At 37.6% G+C, this 27,104-nt stretch overlaps 1 protein-coding gene and 1 pseudogene across 4 annotated transcripts in view; one reads left to right on the forward strand and one right to left on the reverse strand.

Moving 5' to 3' along the window:
* The window catches only part of LOC141903821 (katanin-interacting protein-like), a 382,582-nt gene that overhangs the window by 348,271 nt on the left and 7,207 nt on the right, over positions 1-27,104 (reverse strand). For 3 of the 4 annotated variants that reach the window (XM_074792155.1, XM_074792154.1, XM_074792152.1), the window contains exon 2: positions 8,118-8,185. In XM_074792155.1, coding sequence (XP_074648256.1) covers positions 8,118-8,185 — 68 coding nt within the window. Of the gene's footprint in view, positions 1-8,117; positions 8,186-8,731; positions 8,854-27,104 lie in introns of those variants that run through there. The other variant, XM_074792153.1, reaches the window with a different exon arrangement.
* On the forward strand, positions 17,442-20,474 carry LOC141904303 (zinc finger protein 862-like; annotated as a pseudogene).

The following is a 27,104-nucleotide window of genomic DNA, read 5'->3' on the forward strand; positions in this document are numbered from 1 at the left end:
GCGGCAGGGAAACTATTTTATATTTTCAAAGAAATATTTTTCACAATATGAAAAAATCTTCAAATGAAATTCATATGATGTCACATATCGGAGTGTGGCTGAATATTTAGTCTTGGAAACCTCTTCCAATGTATGGCTGCGGAATCTAAACTGGCGCAGTAAGAAATGATAATCGGCGTATTAGATCGTTTTAAATCCTGGAATTTACTACTACAATATTCAGACTTCGACCTATAGCTATAGTTTGCTGCTTAGTATTTTCAGGTCACAAGAAATTACAATTTATTATAAATTATATCAAACAGAAAACACAGCGCTCATCTTCTGCTGATGAAATGTCAAACGCGCCAGCAAGCAGCATTTACAGTATCACTATAGTAATGTACTGTACGAGCGTGTGTTTATGTGTTTGTGTGTGCAACAGTCTATAGCACTCCGCGCGCACGTGAATTTTTTCGATGTCAATCAAAACAATCAACGGGTATTAAAATGAAACAATACCTATGGCGATATGTGAAATAATTATATTCTCACCAGCAATGAGCATATAAAATTTGTACCTAGTCCAATGAAACGTTCGCCACTCTATGGCTTTCCCATAATTAATTTAGTAGCGCTGGAATTCCCCGTATATCCCAAAAACAGCCAATCACATTCGCTCGTAAAGACAAGGCCCCCAATCGAGGTCATTGCAATTTTATACACGAGAGCTAAGAATTTTCCCGCCAAAAACAGTTTTTCGTAGAATTTTAACAATGTTGACCATGTCATCGACGGAAGTTCGCCATGTCTTCAATCGCATCGATTATACGTCGTTTAAGCCGAGAACCAATGAAACATATGCTCACATAAAAAAACGTACCGCGATTTTACATGAATTGGCTCAATGCCAACTTCATATTGCTGACAAAGGTAAACCAAAAAGAAAAGAACAAAAAAGGGGGAGGGACCCTGTTGTTATATTATTCATTATATATGTGGTTGACTGCTGATATCAATTGTTGTTGGCCTTGACATTTTATAGTTCTTATTATGCTGTCCCAGTTCGTTAACTGGTTGTAAAGATATACTTTGAGATATGGAGGACGATATTTTATGGCTGGGGGAAGTATGTGATAGACATTCATTAGGGACATTTTAGTGAATAATACAATGTTCGGGAACGACAGTCAAGCCTGTGGTGCACTCTCAGTTATGTTTTGGTTGCGGGTTTGGTCTTGGTTGGAGAGTTTGTGTATTTTATACATATCTTGCGCAGCCTAGAATGTCTCTTAGATTCTTTCCACGTTTGAATATATTCTTGGTGGTTCTTTGAATATCATTTTAAGAGTCCTGTCCAACTGGATTAGTTTCCAGAGTTTCATAAGCAACTATCGGATGTTATCCGTTGTCGGGTCGTATGCAGTGATGAGAAGAACTGAGTCCGACGACTGGTCCTTTTTAACCGGTCTAAATAGGTCTCCCCAGTTCCGTTGGTTGGCTTTCTTTATTTTAATTTTTTGATTTGTGTAACCTCTATCCAGAAGGTAGCCTTACAGTTTCGTGCATTCTGAGCAATATTCACTTTCATCCGAGCAGATATTCTGAAATCTTAGTGGCTGTACATATGCGGTGTTATTGTCACAATGAGGTGGGTGACACAAATGTGGAAAAAATTTTTCCCATCTATGAATGAGTACTGAAGACACTAAGATGGCCGCCAATTGCATCATAATAGGTTGACCAAAATACCTGTCTCAGGTATAAAAGATCCCTTTCCAAAGAATACCCATCACAAATTGCAATGAATAATGGCAAACCAGTAGGAAGCTATAGGACTCAGATTTCAGGCCAAAATTGACGTTTTTGGAAACTAAAAGGTCATATGATGACAATCTTGAGCCTGATCGACCCACTTTTTCTTGTGCCGATGGGCCCTGCGGGACATCAAATATGTATGAAAGATCACGGTAATTAATCAAAGCGTCTTCAAAATTTCTATCAAAAAGTTCAATAAATGACCAATGGTCCTGTGGCTCGCCAAACTGGTGTGAAGTAAAAATCTGTCACGTAGGCTACCGGTATGCAAGAATTCATTTCATTGAAATTTAAACATGAAAAAAATATATAACTAGGGGTCCAGGGACACCATGCCCCCTTGGGAAGTGGTTTCAAATGCTAAACAATCTTACAATTTCAATATTCAATGCCCCCTGGTGACCATATACAAAAACCAATGACCTTGAAACTCACCAAAATCATAGAACATGTCAGCAGCTACGATTTTGTAATTGATTGTGATAACAAAATATGCCTCATTACTAATTTAATAAGAAAATACTAAGTTATTCTACCATTCAACGCCTCCTGGTGACAATATGCAAAACCCATTGACCTTGAAACTCACCACAATATAGAGCATGTCATGAACTACAACTTTGCAATTGATCATGGTAACAAAATATGCCTTGGTACCAATCTAATAGGGAAATACTAAGTTATTCTACTATTCAACACCCCCTGGGGACCATATAGAATAACCAATGTCCTTAAAACTCACCACAATCATAGATGATGTCATGAGCTACAACTTTGCAATTGATTGTGGTAACAAAATATGCATAGGTACAAATATTATATAGAAATACTAAGTTATTGTATTATTCAATGCCCCCTGGTGGCCATATACAAAAACCAATGAACTTGAAACTCACCACAATCATAGAACACGTTATGAGCTATAACTTTCCAATTGATTGTGGTAACACAATATGCTTAGGTATCAATACAATGTGGAAAAACTTTCTCCAACCTACGAATCAGTACTGATGACACCAAAATGGCCGCCAATCGTGTCATAATTGGCTGATCAAAAATACCTGTCTCAGGTGTCAAATATCCCTTTTCAAAGAATAACCATCATAAATTGCAATGAGAAATGGCAAACCACTAGGAAGCTACAGAACTCAGAATTCGGGCCAAATTGACATTTTTGGGCACTAAAAAGGACATAGGAAGGCCATCTTGAGTCTGATCAACCCAATTTTTCTGAGGGGCCCTTGGGGGAATCAAATATAGACGAAACATCAAGGTAATTGATCAAAGCGTCTTCAAATTTTCCCTCATAAGTTCAAAAATGGGTAAAAAGTGCTGATTTTGGCGAACAACAATGGCTGCCAGTCGGCCATTTTGATTCAGACAGGGCCAGTTTTTGGGCTGAATATGTGTCTAGGGTTGATACATGTGTAACCCAAATATCAAGACATTACATTGAAGCTTCTTCAAAACTTCCCAAAATAACTGGATTCCGTCTACGGATGGACGGACGGACGGATGGACGGACGGACGAAAAGTGAACGCAATAGCCCGCTGGGACTAAAGTTCCAAGTGGGCTAAAAATGACTCAATTTTGATAAGTGTGAACTTTTAATGATAACTGACTTTTAACAAGAATGAAATCTTCGAAAAATTGATTATGGGCCTCTTGTCTGAACAAATGTTCATAATTGTAATACATCCCTTGAATGATGTAAAACTACTAAAACTATGAGTGGCCCGATAAGATACGGTACAAACTTGGTGAGAGCCTGGGTTTCATCGGAGGTTTTTTCATTTTAATCATCCGACCAATCAGGACAGAAGCTCCCAAGTTCTTCAAATTTGAGGCCAGTCAGTGCCGCAGAAACCCTCTTATAATCCTGTTGATTATCATTATTATTATACATTTCCCACTTTCCAGCCAAAATTTTTTTCATAAAATGTAACTCCTCTCAGATTTGAACACTAACAGCTTATAAACGTAATTTTCATTTCTGTCAGTTATATAACTCAGTGCCTGACCATTTCGAATTTGCGTATAGTAATTTCTTATGAATTAATCCTGTGTAATTACCGGGTCTAAACAGCGACAAGAATAACGCAAAGCATTGTCATCCATTGATAAAAGTACTTTAGCGGACGACCTCGAGCGTCAAACTGAATCCACTACCAGGGAATGTTAGACATGATTTCTTGGTCTAACTGCAGTTAAAGTTACCTTTCAACTGGGTGGTGCTATGATATGAGTACATATGATAGCAAATGAGTACTCGGCAAAGCAATGATCATTGTTGGCTACCTACTTGCCTAATGCCTAGCTTTATGGGGGATACGCCTAGAATAGATTTAGGCCCTTAATGTAGTGTGTAGAGCCATTCGAAAGCCTTAGTAGTTAGTAAGGGACTGGTTTACACTTATGTATACGACTATTCAGGGTTTTCTGTTACATCACAGAAAACCCTATTGAGATTCGCGTGTTTCTTCTAATTATTATTTTATGTCACACTATTTTCACTAAAAGAACTAAGGCTTTGTTACCTTGCCGCTGTTGTCGATACAATCCGTATGATATCGTTCAGCTCACTGAGATCTACAAATACTTCGCGTGTTTTTTCACGAATAATCGTTACAAAAGCACTGTCGGGCTGTAAACATTGAAAATTTAGCCCCATTCAATGGGCGACATGTTTTTCGAGTCGTCATCCCGAAATCAAACCGCAGGCCGATATTCACTTCGATTATCAATTCAAGTATAAATGAACTAATTTATTGCCGCAGACTTCACATTCAGCCGCGGTCTTCAAACAGTAATTTTAACAATAGCCCATTTTCCTCATCAAATCATATTACCGATACACTGGAAATTTACTACTTTAGATTTTAAAAGCACTGTCGAGCCGTAAACATCGACGAATCGACGTGTGTCACTACATCGTCGTTCCGTGGATCAGCTGCGAGTTTCTACTCATCATGAGAATCAAATCGAGTACAAATTAATTTATTACTACCAGTGATTTGGCTGCGGGTTTCAAGGAGTTTAACAATACCTATTTTTCATTACCAAATTAACCGTGTATTTACTAAGATAAATCTTTAGTGTACTGGGGAGTCGTAGGCCTAAACTAAACACGCCGAAGAGATATAGCGGGGAAAAGCTGTTATGTCGACGAGGTGTCAAAATAAAAGAATATGTTACTTTATTCGGCCGCGGGCTCAACCTCTATATCAATACCATCAATACTCTATATTTCCTACAGAACATACCGATCGTTGTCAAATGCACAAGGTTTCTACTAAATACAAGTATATAACACACTCCTATCCGTATGCTGGATTCACACTTGACATTCGGAGTAAGCGTTCGCTGTGGGGGAAAGGAGATCGTTCGCTGTGTCGCTTGAAGATTTTATTGAGTTTTACGCGACCTTAAGGCTTTAGGCCTACTGGTACTGACCTTTACTGTCTCAAACAAACACTGTATAATTGTTGCGTTTATTAACGGACTCATTGGATTGAACTTCAAAACTAAATTTACGATATTTAGGCGGGTTGTTATTTAATAAGCCTACGACCAATCTGTCCGGATGTTAGGCCTACGCAGGCTGGTAGCCTCTACTAGGTTCAAGTTAAGTTCACTGTAAATGAGGAATCAGATTTATTAAAATGCATGTGTGATTAGTGATTAACTGGTTCTGACTTGCAACGATCAATCACAATTATCAATTTTATTGGCAAAAATGAAGATTCTTTTTTTAAATTTCGTCTGAGCAGACAGCTTTATAAGCCAGACCATTTGAGTTTTTTCATCATAAATGAAACTGGTATTTCATTAATTGCTAATGACTTAAGCCGGACGTAGGTCGGCTTTGCGACAGCTTGTTACTCATTGCAACGCCATTCACTGCGACCGCCAGAGACGATTGTGTCGCAACGACTCATTGACCTACACTGTTCTACTTTCTGCGATGCGACACGACTGTCACAACCGACCTACGCGCTCTTGCGACTGGCAGAAACTATAGTCGCAAACAGTTGCTGACAATCGTATCGCAACCGACTTGCACCGAAACTTGCGAGGCAATGCAATGATCGCATCGCGTCGCAAGGCCGACCTACGTCCGGCTTTAAGTAACTGCGGAGGACCAGAAATATCTTCTTTTTCGTTCAAAAGACCTTTCGCTTGAAAATTCTTTCGTCTAGAAAAAATTTATTTCGTTCGAACTAATAACATTCTGTTCGATTGAACCAATTTGAAAAAATGGTTAGAACAAAGTTGAACAAACTTTTTTCTGTCCAAACGAAAGGTTTTTCGTTCGAACAATCGTTCAATCGAACAGGATCGTTTTAATTTGAACAGAATTTTCTTGTCAGATCATTAAGTTTTTCGTTCGAACAAGTATATTGTAAAATGTTTTTTCTCCGAATCAAAAGTATTGAGTAGTCCGTTCAATCGAAAAGAATTGTTTTCATTCAAACATTCATTCGAAAAAATTGTTTTCGCTCAACCAAATTTTTTGCCGGGACAAAAAGTTTTTCATTTCAACAATATCATAGCTTTTTATTCGAACACATTTTTTGTCAGAATGAAGAAAAGTTTTGGTTCAAACAAAAAGCGTATTGTTCGATCAAACAGAATTGTTTTCATTCGAACAAGATTTTCTTGTCGGAACATTAAGTTTTTGGGTCAAACAGCGTGTTAAGTTTGTTTTGGAAATTTACTCGGTCTGGTATATTTTGGATTACTGTGTATGTCATTTGTCAGGACATTAAATAGAAGACGACTTAGGATACTACCTAGCATGACTCCACTAGTTAGACCGACTTATTCCAAGATGAGGCGTTCCGTTGATTTCGACTACAAGGTTTCGTTCAGAGATAACTGCTGAGCCATTTGGACGACCTATCATTGATACTGTTTCCTAATAGCCTGTTTAGTAATGGCTGATGTTGTGCCTTATCAAATGCTTTGTCCAAATCCACCGTTGAACAGGATTCTAAGACTGTGCAGAAAACCCGTTATCGCTGCTTTGCAGCTATATTTATTTCGATTACTTTCCTTCCAGCTATTAATCGTGGAATGAACTGGTCACTACGGTCTTAAATTCCTTTGCCGATTCTTGCAGCTGGTGGGAATATATTTAAACCACAGTATGCAAGTGTACGTTTCAAATTAAGCGTCACAGATGCTGTAAGTACTTGACGTTTTGTGTAATTTTTTTTTTCTAATGTCATGTTTAAAATATTTGGATCAGTTATCAATCGTGCTAGTGTACATGCAGAATTGGATTCATTGTTATTATGGGATGATAATTCACGAGCATGAAGAGTCCTACGATATACCCTTGATATGAAGCTTTTAAAAGTTTATCAGAGACTTGTTTTGGAGTAAACCGAATAGCCCTTAAAATACCAATTCCACAGGGCTTAACGGTCGGTGCTCTGCAAGACAGTAGTAATAGATATTTCACGACAAACACACGATTTAAATATTTATTATACTTTCTTTCACTCCTCTATTATATTACATAACTGAGTAATTCTTACATTAGATTTCTTAATTGCAGGTGGAAAGAGGTCAGATGGCATGAAAATCGACTGTGGCTGACTAATTGACGCGCGCAGATAAAGCGTTGAGCCGTGGGTTCCGTATTTTTTGAGAAATTTACCAAAAAGTTTCAAAAATTCGATTTTTTTGAGCTCGTTTTTGTATGCAGCATCTTTAACTGTCCAAAACAACACATGCGAAAATTCAATGCTGTTTGCGTCGGAAGAACTTTATATTGCCAAGATCCGACGCTTGGTTTGGTAGTTATGGTCTTTCAAAGACGAAACCCCTCAAAATGTTGGTCCTATAAAATTTGCGTTGACCCGGTTTTGACTTCCATCATGACATCATAACATTGAACGAGGTGGATCAGCTGGTGCGCGTTATTTCATAAACAAAATGGCGGCACGATTGAATATAAATATTGATATTCAAGGCGTATGATAAAACGATTTATTGTGTGCGATGTGTTCAATGATTCATCTAGTTTTAATATCCCGTGCATAAGGTAACGTTGCATCAAGATATATGACGAAAATGTGGTTTCAAAATGCGGAAATTTACTTCCGTGTTCGCCACACAGCTAATTCACTGATAGCATCGAATTTTTAGAGATGAGTCTGATATTTACACGACTGGAATACTTGTTTTATCATCATTAATTGAAGTCATTTTATCAACGTTCGCATTAGCAATCCGATCCTTTTTGGAGCCTGATTATTTGTATTATTTTGTTAGTGTCTCTTTGGAGCGTACATCATTCTGTCTCACCTACCGGTTTTTTTCTTGCAGCAAAAGTAGATAAGTATCGTATTCTACATCCTTTTTGTTAATGCTCGTCATCTGAAAAAATCAATGTCAAATTCATCAGGTCTTATGCAACACCCCAGTGGGCACACAACCAATTTTCGACGTCAATCATGCGTTGAAGTCGCTTTACCAGTTGATTTCAGCTATTATTCAGATTATATCAATGTGGGCTTAAAGCAACGTTCTGAATCATTATTGACAATATTGTTTTCTTCATTTTGAAAACCCATTTGCTCAAATGGTCCTTCAATATCAATACCAATCACCATGATACTCCCCGGAAAATACTTTAGATTGCCAGGCAGACACCAATGTGACCCCCTCCTCTTTATCAACAAAGTACCGTAAAAACCGACATATAAGTCTACACGGCCCTATAAGTCGAGGTCGATTTTTAGGCCTACATTTCATGATTTCAACATATATCTGGCTTATAAGTCGAGTCTCTTCTCTTAGAAGAATAATTAATTACTTGTATCATTATATTGAATAGTTTGTTTTGATAACGATGTGCACATTCACGCGTGCCGCACATCAGCTTGATTGCTGCTGCGTGTTAATCAATGGACTGGTACATACACACTCAGGTATACACTACCATACAGTGATACAGTTGTGCGAGTCATATGCTTTATATAGCCTAATATATCAAGCGCTGCTTATAGTTGATTTTGACACTTTTCTTTTCATGAGCCGTTCACTTGCTACTTCCTTAGCACGGAGAAGCCTCTTTTCTCGTTGAAGTTTTTGCCTTTTCTTTTTTACAAGAAATACAAACTTAGGGTCTGTGATAATAGAGATACTGCAGAGTTCCCCAGCAACATCATCTGTGTCATCTTTGTTGTCTAAATCAATTTCTTGTTCCTCATCACTTGCCTCAATGGATAAAAAATCTAATATCACATCAGCATCTACTTCTTCAGCACCACTATCAGGTTCTGTGCCAGCGCAGTGATCATAAAGACCCATCTGTGCTAATAATGCTTGATCTTTACAATAAGTAAGGTCATCAAATGCCTTGTGAATGATTTGCAACCATGAAAGTGCTTTTTCGATATCTGCTTTAAGCTTTGAACAGTTAGAACCAAATGTTGATTTACACTGTTTACCAGATAAATGTTGAGAGGCAGCATACATAATGAGGCGTCTGTCTTTTTCTGATGATGACAGAGACTGAAATAATTTCAACTTTTCATTTGAAATGGAACTGAATCATTCAGGTGACTGAGTAAAAAGGCCAATCTTAATACCCAAATAAAAAATGCTGTTGTAATCTATATCCTCAAGTTTCTGTGTGTTTTCCCTTAGCTACATTAGATTTCAAAGATCTACCCATCAAAAGAGATACTACTGGCATCTGGAAAACTTTTCGCAGCATATTTTGTTTGTGGATTAATGTTGATTCTTTAATTTTTTTCAACCTTGTCGATTCGTTTCGTTAGTTTGTGTTGTTGTCCTGGCCTCAGGTGCCAGCACCATCCACAAGTTTTCAAAATGGCCGCTGTTGAAAAATGACCTTCCCATTCCTGACTGTGCTTTGTGAAAATATCCGATCGCGAAACTTAACCAGTCAGGTTGCTGACTATGAGATGGGCACTTCTTTTTTGTTTCGTCGTAGAACTTGTAATTAAAACTTCATAAATCAATATTTTCTTGTAACCTGAAAATACTAAATCGAAAACCGTACTCGGCGTATTCGTCGAGGTCAATAATTTGATGGTAAAATCAAGGATTAAAAACTCGACTTAAACGCCGGTTTTTACGGTAACCATCTGAGACTATTGGAAAATGACATTTGAAATGCTAAAGTTGCATTAAAAATGTATTAGTTAATTGCGGGCCTGAAACACCATCGACTAAAATTGATCGATCAACGTAACAATGTCACAGCCATTTTGGTTCATAATTCGACTCAAGGAAGAGGGTATCCGTTGTTGCCACGGTTAACTTCTCGAGAAGTTTCAGGTTTTACAAGTTGTTTTGAATAAAGATATATCGCCCATCGGCAAAGTGGTTTACCTTAAAAACTGGAGCTTGTTTGGCAAAGGCATTGCCTGTGAGAACCCTTTTCAATTCTTGAGTTTTATTAAAAGTTCTATTTTATATTGTATTTCATCTTTTTCAAAGAATTATTTTGTAGTCAAGTAAGGCCAAAAATATACATTTCTTTACGGTCCATGTCCAAAATTTGGTAGAGTACAGGTAGGTAGGGAAATTATTCCATATTTAAAAAAAATATTTCTTACAATATGAGAGGCCCATGGTCCTTGAAGCTTCGGTTTTGATGTTATGGATAGATATACGCATAACCAGGTGACATTTGCAGGGCGGATCCAGGATTCTAGGAAAGAGCCCATCTCAATAATCTCCTTACCTGCCGAAGCGCGCCCGGCTTTGTTAGGAACAAAATGGAGGGAGAGCGCAAGAGGGAGATGTACAGGCGAAAATATTCGAAATTTCTGAGACAATCCAAAATTCAAATAATGTGTCTGAATTTAAACTGACCGTTTTGTCTTTTAAATCTTTGATATTAGTAATAAACTCTTTAAGTATGAGAGCTCTGCCTGTGTTTTATGGTCAATACCAGCTGGGTATAACAAGGGTTTAAACAGGTGAATAACCCGCTATCAGGAGGTACCGCGTTGGCCTTATTACCAATGTGATTGCTGGTCTGGCCTATATATACAATACCGATGCTTTTGTGGTAAGGTAAGATAACGTATGTTAAATGATAATTGCGATAAGAAGTTTGCGAAAAGGGGGGGCACAAGCCCCCATCCCCCAAGGATCCGCCACTAATAGGCAAAGGAAACAGTATTTTTATCGGTATAGAAATGGAGTGTCTTAAAAAAGACCAACTTTTTACCATCATGTGTTTGTCTTTCCTTGTAGAAGGACACAAGAGTAAGACTATATTCTAACCTAGACAGCAAACAAAACAATACAGTCTCTGTTGACTGTAAAAACGACGTTTTCACTGTATTACCGGCAGATATTATTTCTAATTATTAGATACTCATTTTAAACGTTTATTAGTTACTGTTGGATTATCGTTTGATTTTGATTCTGTTATGTAAACATGTTAGATTAGGAATTCTAAACATGATCACTCCCGCATGGAATCATGAGCTACATGTACTTTCTACTTTTATGGTTGAAGAAAACATGACAAGAAGTCCATGGATCGAAAGACTTCTGTTTGGGAAAAGGAACGCAAGTCCCACCTTGCCTTGCAGGATGGGTCAATGTAGCTAACCGTATCAATTACAATCTTAAATGATAATACCAAATTGTTGTACCAACTGCTCAGTCATTACTGGATGAATTGCCCTGAAAATATGCTTGGTGGTAGATCTCGACGTCTTTTTTCGCTTGGGCATAGTTTCAAATGAAAATGTATGCTGGAATTTTATGTGGAGGGCCATTTACCATATTTTTTGTAGTTTCTACTATTCACGGAGGGTGCATGGGTCTGCTGGCATAGCCATTAAAGGCTAAACTGAGACTTTCTTTTTTATTTCAAAACATAATGTATTCTATTGATCTATAGACTCATCTTCAACCGTCCTGTTAAAAAATGTTCAGTTTACACGCAATTTGTGATTTTGTTACATGATTTTTGACCTCATTTCCTTGTTTACATCGCTTACTGTTCAGCTTCGGCTAAATCAGCAGGTGCGCACTGCAACATCATTAAAGGCACAGCTGAGAAATAGTGTTTATAGAAATGCATTGAATTTTGAGGAAACTGCATGTATTTCTGCTGTTACATCTCAATGCCAGATTGTTTTACAGCTTTGAAACTGGCCAGGGAGGTAGAAGGATCTATTGTCGATTGCAAAAACCTATTTCAAAGAATCAAGGAGTAATTTGAATAGGCTAAATCGATCAAATTGAAGAAGTAGATTTCAATCCGCTGCTATGAAGCTATTAGAGTACACTATGCCAAGCTCTCACCACTGTTACTGCTGTTCCATGGTTCACCTATAGTTCAGCACCACAAGCATACTATAAAGTATCTTAAGGCTGGCTTATGTCGACAAGCAACTGGGTTTATCGCCAGTTGCTGCTCTATCATTTCAACATAAGTCGGCTTGCGACGGTAACTTGTCGCAAGCTGTATCTGGCTAGTTGCCCATGTTCTACTCTGGCCTACGGTAGGCGGACAGTTGCTTTCGATCGCAACGGACACAAGCTCATCTGCGACGCGACCGAACTGAGCGCAGCGATTCCAGCCAATGAGAGACCGCATATTCATAGTACAAATTATAACCGCTAGTTAGCGTCATTAGCAATTAGTCATTAACTTTCAAAATTCAAGCAGTTCCATACGTAAACCAAACCTTCAGCACGGCAGATGAGTGGACAGAAGATCTAGACACGACATCTGTAGAATAATGGTGTGAGCGGCCATTTTTATATGATGTCGCTAGCACATTGTATTCAAAAGAGAATCAGAAAGAATAAGATCTTAAAGAAATAGCATTTCTACTGGAATTATATTTCCCCATAATTAAAAATAATTCAAATCTATTGTCAAAATGCTTATCACGTGATCATCGGCGGTCGACATAAGCCAGCCAACATAAGCACTCACAGATTTCGATCTCACTAAAGAATAAATAAATTCATATTCGTTTACTATTTACTAGTTTCATAGTCATTTAAGACTAAGTAGTTTGAAAACTAACTCTTGAAAACTCTACAAAAACTTTCAATAAATTTCTACAGCCTTTACAACCAAGGAATAATGTTTTTCGATTCAAGTTTCATGCTGCAGAAGAGTTTTGATAAATTACATCACAAATCTTTCACAAACATTATTTTTAAGTTTTAGAATAGGATGGATGAGGAAATATTCTATAGTGACCTACCAATACGAGCTACCAATACGAGGTGTATTTCAAAGCAAAGAATTGAAATTTTTCCTGCGGCAAATTCTGTCTAAGATTCATCAGTTCATAAGTCAAAATGTCCTCGTTATTAGATCTAACCATGATCTTACTTACTATCACTAAATGATAATCCAAAACGATGATTTATACATCCGTGTTCCTACCACGTGTTCAGCAGAAGCAATTTTTTCACTGAACAGGTGCGCGAACATCTAAATCATCAATTCTGACTACATTCATAAGATTTTTCCAATTATAAAATCGCATAGCCTTATTTTATAATTTTATCTATCGTTTAGTTTAAAAAGTAGAAAATCTTTAAATAAATTGCCCATGGGCAAAGTGTGGTTTACCTTGAAAGCTAGAGGTTGTTTAGAGTAAAGGCATTGCTTGAAAAATCTTATTAATTTGTGACTTCAAAGTTCTAGAAGTTTATATTGTATTTTATCCTTATTACAGTATTATTTTGTAGTCAAATAAGACCAAAGATAAACTTGTTTATGGTCTACGTCCAAAATTTCGTAGGGTACAGGCAGGTGCGGCTGGGAAACTATTTTATATTTTCAAAAATATATTTTTCACAATATGAAAAAATATTCAAATAAAATTCATATGATGTCACATATCAGAGGGTGGCTGAATATTGAGTCTTGGGAATGAAACCTCTTCCAATGTATGGCCGCGGAAGCTAATACACCGGGGCGTAGTATTAGATCGTTTTAAATCCTGGAATTTACCACTACAATATTCAGGCCTCGACCTATACCTATAGTTTGCTGCTTAGTATTTTCAGGTCACAAGAAATTACAATTTATTACAAATTCTATCAAACAGAAAACACAGCGCTCATTTTCTGCTTCGACGATTATTCAGCCTGTTATCCTACCAAACGTGCACGCGCAAAGCAGCGTTACAGCATCACCATATAGTAGTCTGTATGAGCGTGTGTTTGTGAGTGCAACAGTCTAATGTTTAGCACTCTTGCGCTAGTGGAGGCCTTGTGTAGTGGGTATTAAAATCAAACAATACCTATGGCGATATGTGAAATAATTATATTCTCACCAGCAATGAGCATTTAAAATTCGCACATATACGGCACCAGTCCAATGAAACGTTCGCCATTAATGGCTTTCCCATAATTATTCTAGTAGCGCCGGAATTCCCCGTATATCCCAAAAACAGCCAATCACATTCGCTCGTAGAGACGACGCCCCCCGATCGAGGTCATTGCAATTTTATACGCAAAAGCTAAGAATTTTCCCGCTTAACGCCAACCTCATACTGCTGACAAAGGTAAACCAAAAAGTGTCAGTTACCCTTTTACTTGAGTTGTCAGTTGATACAGTACAAGTTACTGCTGCCTCTATGACCCAAGATCACGAAACAGTTTTTCAAATGTTACATATGATACTATCATAGTAAATAAAAAAGCAATAAACCCACTTACTGTTACTAACGAGGTACTGCTGCTGGTTCAAAGCAATAAAATCACTGAAGTCAGCAGAGTGATTGTATTGGGCTGAGGCCCAAGTGCGTGTGACTGAACATTTTTGTTTTTTACCCGTTACATGCTGCACCCACAGGTTTAGATCTTCAGTACCACATAAAATTCATACATTAAGAAATGACCATATCGGTACTTTACATATTTGTTTGCGATCTATAGTTCTGTTACGGGCCTCCATGGGTTCCACGAAATTCTTAGTATGTGATTAAGGGACTGAGTATCCTCGGGGACAGGTCAAGTCGGTCCCAAGATCCCATATGGTCTCAACGGGCACCGGTATTCACACCGCATCATGGGCCACTTTAAAACACTCCTATTCAATTCGCATGCAATGAATAAAACACGAAGTTCTACTCATCCATGTTTTTCACAGGCTTTCCACTAGTTATAACAAATATACATGTCACGATTTGTGCTGAAGTGTAATTTAGAATTCAATACTGTCTTAATTTCCAAATGCTTAAGCTTGTTTTCTGGGCTTATTTTCACAAAGATCTGCATGAGTTGAAATTTTCCACTCATTATTCCCTTGAAGGTTTATGTTTGATGCTAGCTCTATCCAACCATTCCAGTTTCAAACTGCACATCATTCCGACACATTCTTAGTACAGTAGAATTCGCTGACCTTGCATCTCGTGGGACCAAAAATATCTTTCTGATGTAGCCGAATTTTGAGGTAGGACCGGACATGGAAGTGTGACAAATTTATTCAATGATATAATAATTCCTCCATCACTCAATGTCTGTGTCTTCTTCCAATACTGCATGTATACTCCGATTTTACAATGCACATTTTAGCCAGTGACCAATGAAAATGTATCCGTTTTTTGTCTTTGTATTCTTGGGGAATTTAAAGGGCAAATGCTGTCAAAATTGAACTTTCTGTGATTTCTTAACCGGAAGAAACATTAGTATATATATAACTAGCTAGCTAGAATTAGCCGTAATTTGTCATTTATTTATCCTTCACTCCGTGCGTATAGTTCAGATACAACCTGCGGTGGCGCTATTTTTGATGTTATCTATGACAATCAACACAAGCACGTGTAATAATTGAACCGATAACAACTTAAATGAAAATCTATGATAAAGTTTATTTCGTTGAAAGTAATAATTGCCCATGAGCCCAGAGATATAATTGCTCATGAGCCCAGAGATTTAGCACAGCCTTATGAAATGCAGAGATTAGATGATTCGACGAAGTTGAAAATATGTCAGTAAACGATATAGGGATGCAATTTTAAATGTACAAATAGATTCAATCCCGGTTAAAGGATTGATCGGTAGCAACTACATCGGCGAATCAAGGAACCAATGACAGAGCTGCGATACCGCATCAATAATCTAAGACCTATTCACCACAACATCGCGTTTAAAGACAGGCTGCCTTTAGGTCCAATGGCAGCCGCAGCCGAAGAAATCAGACCAGTCTATCGACGCGACTCCGTAGCAGTTGCTACGCAATATGTCTCCAGTAATGCAGCTATCAATGAAATGGATTAACCCCCCAGCTCATCCACTCAATGATCTTTCAACCAATTCGCTGTCCATTCGACGTCAAGTCCTGCAGCATGAAAATATGCGAAAATCCATTTTCTTACGAACACACTGCCACAGGAAAGGAATTTTCATCTTCTTTCGAGGGACAGTGGTTTCGTATAACTGAAACTCGTAACATAGTCGAATTCCAGACCGAAGAATTACTTGTAAAACATCGTATGCGAACACAAAATTATGGTACGTGCATCACAAATGACCGAAATCCAGACGTTCAGGTAGGGCCATGTTTTAGTGGCTATGCCGCACCCGTGTTTTAGATGATACTCAATGTTTGTATAAATGAATTACACAAACATTGAATACCGGTATTCAATATGGCGGACTCGGAATTTACCGGTTTAAAGAAACGTGAAAATCAATGTAGCAAACCGAAATGTTATTTTCACTTTATCCAATTGAAGGTATTACCGGATAACACCGGTACCCATTTAGGCAGAGATGTAATGTGGATAACACCGGTACCCATTTAGGCAGAGATGTAATGTAATCATTGCATATCATTGACAGCTGCATATCATCATATCATTATTTACCATCAAAGAAGGCCATAGGCCTATGTACAGGCAGCCTCATTACATAAATGAATAAATGCACAGTGTTCTCCACGGGCTGTTTTAGCAGGGCGGACCGCCCTGCTGAAATTATATGCCGCCATGCTAAAAACTCAGCGCCCTGCCTAATGTTTTTACCGACCTGCTTAAATTTTTTTCGTTGTCATATGCGTAATTTACGGGAAGCTAAATCACGATGTGTCTAAGTTGTGAAATCGGATGGTTGTGGAATGTTCTAGTTGGAACGTAGCCAACGTTTAAGATAAAGGCGGTCTCTAGAATGATTGGCAGCTCAATGTTTGGAACGCCTACTATCAGTATCTACGAGAGCGCGCGCGCCGCATATGGCACGTGCCACTCACTGATCGATAAAGTTTGTTGTAGCATCTGTGGATCATCAATAAATGAATGTACAAATGAAGTTTATATATAAAGAGTTTTTTAGAAATAAATTTCGGTTCTGGTTTCGTTTTCGTTTGGATTAATGAAACCCACTTTTTGGTTTGTTGTTTATTTTATAGTCGCAACTACTATCTTTATGGGAGGCAAACTGAGATCACGTATGGCGTATCTGTTAACCAGATGTGCAACGTGGGGAAAAGTTTACTGAAAGAATTCTCTGACCCGCAACAATCACAGAATAACCATAGTAACGAAATAAAGTGTAGTTAATATTTATAACCGAAGTCTAGTTGTTTATCTGTTTAGTTGTACAGTCGCAGTGACACGGAATATATCTCGACCGTTTTTCGTGCAATTTCGTGTTCACTGACAAGATGAGCAATTTATTTTCATTCGGTATTGTAAAAAAACGAAAATTGGTTGACACGGTCAGTCAAAATGAGGTCCCTATAGAAGCCTCAACATCCGTTGTAACATCTGAGCTAAAAACACATCATCGAAGCACAGATCAAAGGGTTTTGATCAAAATTGGTTGAAACGTTACACGTGGCTTCGGTACGACGACGTAGGTGAGTGTAATCAACTTTTACTTCATTCATTTTTTTCACCTGAACATTTTGTTTATATATATGAAGAATTCCACAGAGTCCATCACACCCCATCTTATCTCCCCAAGGCCATAGTTCATAGTTGTTAAACCGGAACACAGCATGGGTACCGTAGCACATATTTAATAGGCCTGATTCTTGATATATAATAATATAAAATTTCGATTAAAGTATCAAATTGAAGATCAAAACAGGTTTTTGCAACAAGATCACAAGTTATTGCAAATTTCCGTACAGTATGGTTTTGCATACAAAATAATTTTCATACATTTGATTCAGATGACGGAATGTTTTGTAAATTATGTACGAGACATGGACAGCACTCAAAAAAGGAAAGCGTTTTTGGACCGCTATAACATGTACTTCAATTCGGGAAGACAAAATCAAAGAACATGAGAAAACAGATTGCCATTCAGTGTCCGTAACTCTACAGCGCCAGAGAGAAGAATCGAAGAAGAAAGGGGGGTTAGAGGCGGCATTTTCAAGCATGGCGACAGTTCAGGAAACTGCATTCATTGCAGCATTGCGATGCATGTACTGGCTGATTCGTCATGACATCGCACATACAACTACTTACAAGTCCCTACTAACCCTTGTAAAAGATCTAGGCTGCACATACCTTGATGTGCTTGATGTGGAAACGAATGCTAGTTATACTTCTGAAAGGACAATGCAGGAAATAGTTTTCTGCTTAGGTAAAATCATCAATCATTCATCGCGTTTTAAATACATTTCAAGCATTTATGTACCCAAATTATTTTTTTTCAGGTCAGGCAATACGGAATGATAGACTGGAAGCAATACGAAATTCTCCAGTTTATGCTGTATTGATTGATGAATCGTCAGACATAACAACAACGGAACAAATGCTTATTTACATCAAGTATTTGGATGACAAAGGAGATCCAAATGTCACCTTTGTCGGCGCTGAAGAGGTAAGTCGTCAAAACAATAATGCATATAGTATTAATCCTCTGTTATCCAACTCAAAGCCATATCGATTAACATAGAAAATGTACCAATTTAATTAAGAAAAATAATTTATTTATAGATGCAGTCCGTGACAGCAGAGGCTATCTTCGGCAAACTTCAGAATTTTCTAGAGGAAAGTGACCTCGATCTTCGAAAAGTCGCAGGATTTGGCAGCGACGGTGCAAGTGTTATGGTTGGCAGTCGTAATGGTGTTGCCACATTGATGAAACGCGTAAGTACCGTCACTTCAGCAAGACGGTATAATACGCATTTTACAATGTTTACAACTAATTTGGTTTTCCAGGCTTCCCCCATGGTTGTAAGCTGCCATTGTGTAGCACATCGACTGGCCCTAGCAATGGGAGATGCAGGGAAAAAAGTGCCATATATCAAGACATTCAATGACACTCTGCGAATGATATTACTTCTACGAAAATTCAGCAATTAGAATGGCAGGACTCAAGAAAATACAAGTAAATAAGTTTATGTTTCATTATTCTGATCATAATGACTATATATCAATAACTGTTTGAATAAACAATATAATGTAGAGCTTAAATTTCAGATTTTTTTACGTTGGGTTTCAGGAAAATATCAACGATCCTGTTCTTAAACCAAAGCGTGCACTAACAACTAGATGGCTTTCACATGAAAATGCGTGTGACACACTGCGCTGTATAATCGCCAGCGTAATAATTAGTCTTGAGAGGGAAGCAAGTGAGAGAAACAATGTAAAAGCCATTGGTTTATTGAAGCTTGTGTCTACATGGCGATTCGTTACCACGTTGCATGTGATGTGCGATATCCTGCCTCAGTTAGCAATTCTCTCAAAACGGTTCCAGGTATCAAAGAATAATCAATAATCAATAAATTCTTCATATGATAAATGACTTTAATTATGTTCTTATTTTTGGAATTCAGAGTAAAAACCTTGACTTTAGTGAAATAGAAAGCTTCGTCGAAAGCACCGTAGAATATCTGAAAGTGCGATTAGTCGTTCCCGGAAAGTTTTTCAAAGAATCAGATGTTATTATAAATTCTATGCAGAATAGTGCTGATATCTCATTAAACATGAACAACTCAGACAAAGACAGCTACAAACGAAATGTAAGTTATTTATTTTAGCCAATGAATTAACAAAGCGAAGTGTAATATAACAAATCCATTTTTATTTTAGGTCCACGATTCTTTCATCGAGGCTCTCATACAAAATATCAACGAGCGGTTTCCTAACACCGGTGTGATGCAGGCATTTTCAGTTTTTCAAGTTGATGAAACCTTCCCGAAAACGCTAGCCGATGCTGAAATAAATGAACATGGAGTTGACAAAATAGATGTTAGTGAATTAGCATTTTGAGCTACTGCTCATTTTATAATTATGTTTCATAATCACATTTTGTTCTCATTGCAGATCTTAATTGATCATTATTCTGAAGGTTTGGGTTTGTCCAGGGACCAGACATTAGCCGAATGGTCGTCATGTCGCACTTTCATGATTAGGGAACCCAACAGATACTGTTCAACTGCTGCAACCCTTAAGAATTTTAGTAAATCGAATGCTTATCCTAACCTCGCCAAACTAGCGGGCGCAGGCTTAGTGATTCCTGTTTCAACTGCCAGTAAATATTTTTTGATTAGACCTCGGAATGAATAAATTAACATGTGAATTTTAAATTATTTTCGTCTCCTTTTAGACTGTGAGCGCGGGTTCAGCAAATTAAACGAATTAAGACAAGATTAAGGAATAGACTGTCCCAAAAAACATTAAACGCTTTAATGATGGCATCTATTGAGGGACCAGATGTTGGGGAATTCCCATATGTTTAGGCAGCAAAACTTTGGAATCAAATCAGAAATCGGAAAATTCAATTAGATTTTGATAAAATACTTACTACATGTACTTCAGTAGATTCAGAATCCACCAGTGAAGATGAAGCTTAAATGACTGTGAAATAATTGAAAGATATGTTTGCTCGTTTGACTTAATAAAATCTATGTGACACAAGTTAGACTGGTACCAGTCTCCATCTTGACAGGCAACCAGTCTAGTGACACGGTGTAACCTTTTCAATAAACGTAAGTTTTTGTTGACTGCTAACCATTGATATTGTGTCATTTATATCTAGTAGGATTTTCTTTGATCTGAGATTTATCAGTAAAGGTAACACATCAAAAAAGTGATATGTAGCGATATAGTCAGCCTCAGCGTGAGTGTGATAATGTATTCATATCCCTGGCCAAAAGCCAAGTACCTGGTTTCCTGGAAAACTAAAACTAGGCCACGTGTTGAGGCATGTTCTTCACACTACACGCCGCGCTGCCTCGGTGCTGTTGCTTGAAAAGTATGTCCTATTTGATTTCATCAAAATAGTTTTTACACTTAGAAATTGTCGCGCTTTTCTTTCTAAAAAATTGCATGTAAGTTTTTGTTCATGCATTCATTCTCTCCGGTGCGTAGGTCGTCGTCAGTTTCTCTAAAAATAGACAACATCATAGTAACTGAGCCACTCGCCCAGTCTTTCGTCGGTAGATTTATTGTGATATTTTTGGCGTCCAGCATTAAAATCATCTGTGACTTTTCACGAAATTCCAGTGTGGTTTTCTGTCTCAGACACTATGAGGGGGCGTTAAATTAAAAAATTTTCTTGGGGGAGGACCCACAAACCCCCCGCATTGGCTTCGCACCTTCGGTGCTCGCCAGAGAGGATAATATTGAATACTCCCGCCCTGCTATAAATTTTTCCTGTGGAGAACACTGATGCACGTTACACCGTCATACAACTCGGCGATAATTTCGGTCTAACTGTAACAAGAGGCCCATAGGCCTTGTACCTTCATGACACAGTGGAAGAAGAATGATTCAGTATTCAAAGTTTTACAGAAAGATTTACATCGTAACGATGTAACAAGTTTTAAAATGGTTAAGATGGTATAGGCTATGTGGCGATAATTTTCATTTTCTGTTAATATATCCTTACATGAAAAGACAAGCCCATTTTAGCTGCCCTGCAAAGATCACACTACATGAAAAAATGCATCAAGAATTGGTGTAGGTATCGAGCTGAGAAGAAATCCAAGATGGATGGCAATCCTGGTGGCCATACTTGAACTCAATTTTCAATAAGGGATGAGACATTTCAACTACCAAAATTCTTACTCCTAGTATCATGAAAATGCATCAAGAATTGCAGGCTGTTTTGTGCTAGAAATTCGAGATGGCTAACCTGGCAGCCATATTTTAAAGCGGATGACCTCCATATACAAAAGGCATGGACAGCTTACCTACCCTGATCCTCACACCAAATTTTGTCGAAATCCATCAAGAATTGCGGGCTGCAATCATGCAAACAAGAAATTCGAGATGACCACCCAAATGCCAGCCATATTTGATCACCAATGACATTTTCTACAATAGGGGTGGACATCTCGCCAGACCCAATCTTCAAGCTTATTTTTAATAAGATTCATCGCAAATTACAGGCGAATTACTGTGTCGAATTCAATTCAATTCCAGAGGGCCTGGCTTAGGCCTATGCAATTTACACGACTAAATGCCGACATGCTGGTTATAGCTCTCTCATGTCATAGGACGGCCATCTTGAATCAAATCGACCCACTTTTTCTCATGTTGATGGGCCATTGGTAGATTCAAATATAAACTAAAGATCAAGGTAATTGATCAGTGTCTTTTGAAAATTTCCTCGAAAACTTCGAAAATGCATAAAAAGTGCTGATTTTGGCGAACAACAATGGCTGCCAGTCGGCCATCTTGATTCTGATAGGACCACTTTTTGGGCTGAAGATGTGTCTAGGGTAGATACATGTATAAACCAAATATCAAGACATTACCTTGAAGCATCTTCAAAACTTCCCAAAATAACTGGATTCCGTCTACGGACGGACAGACGAAAAGTGAACGCAATAGCCCGCTGGGACTAAAGTCCCAAGTGGGCTAAAAATACTATGAGCAGTACCAAGTAAAAAACAACTAGGAGTCCAGGGACACCTTGCCCACGTGGTTTCAAATGCTCAACAATCTCACAATTTCAATATTCAACGCCCTCTGGTGACCATATACAAAAACCAATGACCTTGTAACTCAATACAATCATAAAACATGTCAGCAGCTACGATTTTGTAATTGATTGTGATAACAAAAATTGTCTCGTTACCAATTTAATATGGAAATACTAAGTTATTGCTAAGCCCCCTGGTGACCATATTCAAAACCCAACGACCTTTTTACTCACCATATTCACAGAACATGTCTTGAACTACAACTTTGCAATTGATCATGGTAACAAAATATGCCTAGGTACCAATATAATAAGGAAATACCAGGTTATTCTACTCAGACCTGCCTACCCAGAATTTTTGCTGCCAGTAGTTTCAGTAGTAATAGGGCCAGTCAGAGAGTAGTTTTTTGCCATTTTTCCTAGATCGTATTCAGACTCTTCTAAGAGTAATTTTGACTTCTGCTTTTCTGTCAAAATCGTAGTTTTCACTTCCTCAGAGTACTTTTAAAATGTCTACATTGTCACAGAATAATAAATGAAGTAAAACAATCTTCTAATCATAAGTTTTTCTTTTATTCTAATCTAAACTGTTATGAAGTGATCATATAAATGCAAAAATAAGGAACACATTTTTTCATTAAACTAAACTAACCAGAATCTTATTGAGATTGACACCAACAGTTATCTCTAATGTAGTTAATTTTTCAAAGAATGAGAGTATGCATGCTTTAATTCATCAAGATGACTATCTGTGCAAGCAATTTCACTTGGATTGGATTTCAACACTAACAATGCTTCAAGCATTTTGTCTTCCAAACAAAATCTCTGATCAGTACGATTTTTTCTCACACATGAGAAAATCTGTTCACAATGTGCACTTGAATGAGGTATGCTCAGAATGCTGCACATTACAGAACTCAAATTCTTGAATAAGCCCTATCAAACTCTTCAACTGCGCCAATTTGTGACCACACACTATCTAATCTCGGCTTTCTAGATACATTTATCGTCGCAATAAGCTCACCATCATGAACATATTCATTAAATTGTTTAGTGACTTAGTCTTTCAGTCTATCATTACAAACAATTTCATACATTTCAAGGTAAGAAAACAAGTCTTCTGATTTCACCGACTTTCTGAAGGGCTGGATTTTTGGCATACAGTTGAAGCATGCATGTTGCTAGTTCTGAATAAATGTCATCTTCATATAATCCAACCTTTTGCCACACTTTCTCAATTCTAGAATTGGTCAATTCTTTTGTAAGATGGCGGAAATCAGTTACTTGGTACAAACAAAATTCCTCCAGAATAGTTTCTTTGGCAACACCATGTGGTATGATACACGGAAACCTATCTATAAAGAATTCAAGATGACTTTGAGGAACACTTTCTTCCAACGATATGTCAGCAACCTCACAGCAGTGAAGCAACTTATCAGATACAGGGAGTTTATCCAACATATAGTCCAGCAGACTTGTATAGTATTTGACTATGTTGGCGTAGAACTCCGTGATCCTTGTGTCCTTCAAATAGTTTTTGTCTTTATCTTTGATAAATGACTGTGCATCATCACCTATCATGATCAAATGATTTGGCTTTCTGTTGTAATTCAACTTATACTGAACCTTATCAAAAGTAAATCCTACCAGTGCAGACGGTTTTAAAAATCGTTGTTGGATTTTTCCAATTAAGGCTTTGATAGACCTCCCTCAAGAGATGAATTTTTGGTTCCTGGGACTTCAAATTTAGTAGTATGTCATCAAAGACATGTACTGCGTAATTAAGAAAAAGGCAATACAACTTATTAGTAGGCGACCTGAAGAATTCACAGAGTGATTGGCTCTTTGCTTTAGCATAAGCTTGGTTACGTCTATTATCAACAGCTTTTGAAGCTTTTTCTTGGTTGAAAAACTTTTTCAAAGGTTCCCAATTGTAAATCAACCTTTCAATGCACCTGAAAAGTATATGTAACACATAACGATTATCTTTAAATATTGAATTACAACTTTTTACCTAGAAATAGATAAATCTTAATTTACCATTTAAACTAACAGTTATATATATAGTTACATAATCACTTTCCAATGCTTAGCCACCTTGTTTGACCATGTTCAAGAACAGGTTTTGGTGCAAGTCCACATTCTGTAGTAAGAGATGCAAGTTCCGACTGCCTTTTATCACTCTTTTTCAAATAATTAAAGACATCAACTAATATATCATCAATACCAGGTAGGTGTGCATTAGCAGCTTTCCGTGCTGCAATATGGACCAAATGCAACACACAGCCTGACAGGTAAATATCAGGATTTTTCTTCTTGGCTAAAGCAAACCAAACCATTCTTATCGCCCACATTCACATTCGTATTGTCTAATCCCAATGCAAGACAGTTTTCCCACTTAATGTTGTTTCTACTGAGCTCACTGTCTAAAAGTTTAAAAATATTTTCACCTGAAATTAAACCGAAAGTAAGTATATAGTTAGGTTAGTTTAACATCTATTTCATGAAGATGAATCAATGTATTTCCCTATTCAAAACAAATTCAGAAACAAAACTTACCAGTTGATCTGCCATCAATAGTTGGTACAGATGGGAGCTCCGAATCCACATTCTTCGTTATACCATTAAACAGCCTAACAACAATGGGTTACTGCTTTCCATGGTTGTCATCATTGCTACCATCAGTTGATAGTGTAAATGGTTGTGTTCTTAGTCGTCTGATAATTGACTGCTGAACTACTATTGCTGATTTTTTCATGACGACCGTGTTTTTACTACGTCCACAGCTGTAACCTGAAATGGGTAATCTTATAATTGAAATAACAAATAAATTCGAAAGTGGAATAAAAATTGAGTGGAAGACCAGTGTAAAATAGAATGTCAACTCCCACACCCTCCCAGTGTGACATAAGGCCAAAAAAAAATATAAGAACCTTCACCAACAAGTAAATAAATTGCCCATGGGCAAAGTGTGGTTTACCTTGAAAGCTAGAGGTTGTTTGGAGTAAGGGCATTGCTTGAAAAATCTTTTTAATTCGTGACTTCAAAGATCCACAGTTTATATTGTATTTTATCTTTCCTAAAGAATTATTTTGTAGTCAAATAAGACCAAAGATATACATTTGTTTGCGGTCCACGTCTAAAAGTTTGTAGGGTACAGGTAGGCACGGCAGGGAAACTATTTTATATTTTCAAAAAAATATGTTTAATATGATATGAAAAAATATTCAAATAAGGCCATCCCAAAATAATTGTCTGTTTGCTGCAACACCGACTCAACTTTTCAGGATGAGTCGGTAGGTAGGTAGAATTTTTTTTTTGCAAAATTTTTGGGCAAAAAAAAAACAAATTTTTCACCTTTGGGCTTTTTTACATGGAAACAATATCGCAAAAAATCATCTACGTTGCGCACAGGAAATTTGTCTAATAGCGTAGATTTCAAGAATTATTCTAAAATTATAACTTCGTCCAGAGCGTCATCTCTGTCTTAAAAATGAAACGGTACATTGAATATGTGCGCGCTTTCACGTTACCAGCTATTCAGTCACTTTAGTCACTATTAGAATGAATGGCAGCTTATTGGAACACTGCCAGTTTCCTGGAAACTTAAACTAGGCCACATGTCAAGGCATGTTTTCACACCATGCACACTAGAATTCAAACATACGTAGCTCATAGTCGGTCGGCTGTTTTTATCAAAAATAAAATTTATTTCAATGAATCCTAGAAAAAAGTTTTCACTCGGTACCTCTGAAGTCAGGTTGGTCGGGTTACGGCAAACAGACCATTATTTTGGGATGGCCTAAAATTCATCACATATCAGAGGGTGGCTGAATATTGGGTCTTGGAAACCTCTTCCAATGTTGGCCACGGAAGCTAAAATATCGGTGGTACAGAAGAAATCGGCTATTAGATCGTTTTAAGTCCTGGAATTTACCACTACAATATTCAGACCTCGACAGACCTTTTAGTTTGCTGCTTAGTATTTTCAGGTCACAAGAAATTACAATTTATTACAAATTCTATCGAACAGAAAACACAGCGCTCATCTTCTGCTATGATTATTCAGCCTATTTTCATATCAAACGTTCACGCGTTACAGCATCACCGTAGTGTACTGTACGAGCTTGTGTGTGTGTGTGTGTGTGTGTGGTGTAGCACTCCGCGTGCATGTGGAGGCCTCGTGTAAGTGAATATTCGCTTACACCTCAATGTCAATCAAAACAATCACCGGGTATTAAAATGAAACAATACCTATGGCAGATGAGTGAAATAATTACATCCTCACCAGCAATGAGCATTTGAAATCGGCACGTATACGGCACCTAGTCCAATGAAACGTACACATTCTATGGCTTTCCCATAATTTTAGTAGCGCCGGAATTCCCCGTATATCCAAAAAACAATCCCATTTGTTCGTAGAGACAACGCCCCCCCAATC

Source organism: Tubulanus polymorphus, chromosome 4 (genome assembly GCF_964204645.1).
Source record: "Tubulanus polymorphus chromosome 4, tnTubPoly1.2, whole genome shotgun sequence".
Taxonomy (NCBI): Eukaryota; Metazoa; Nemertea; class Palaeonemertea; order Tubulaniformes; family Tubulanidae; genus Tubulanus; species Tubulanus polymorphus.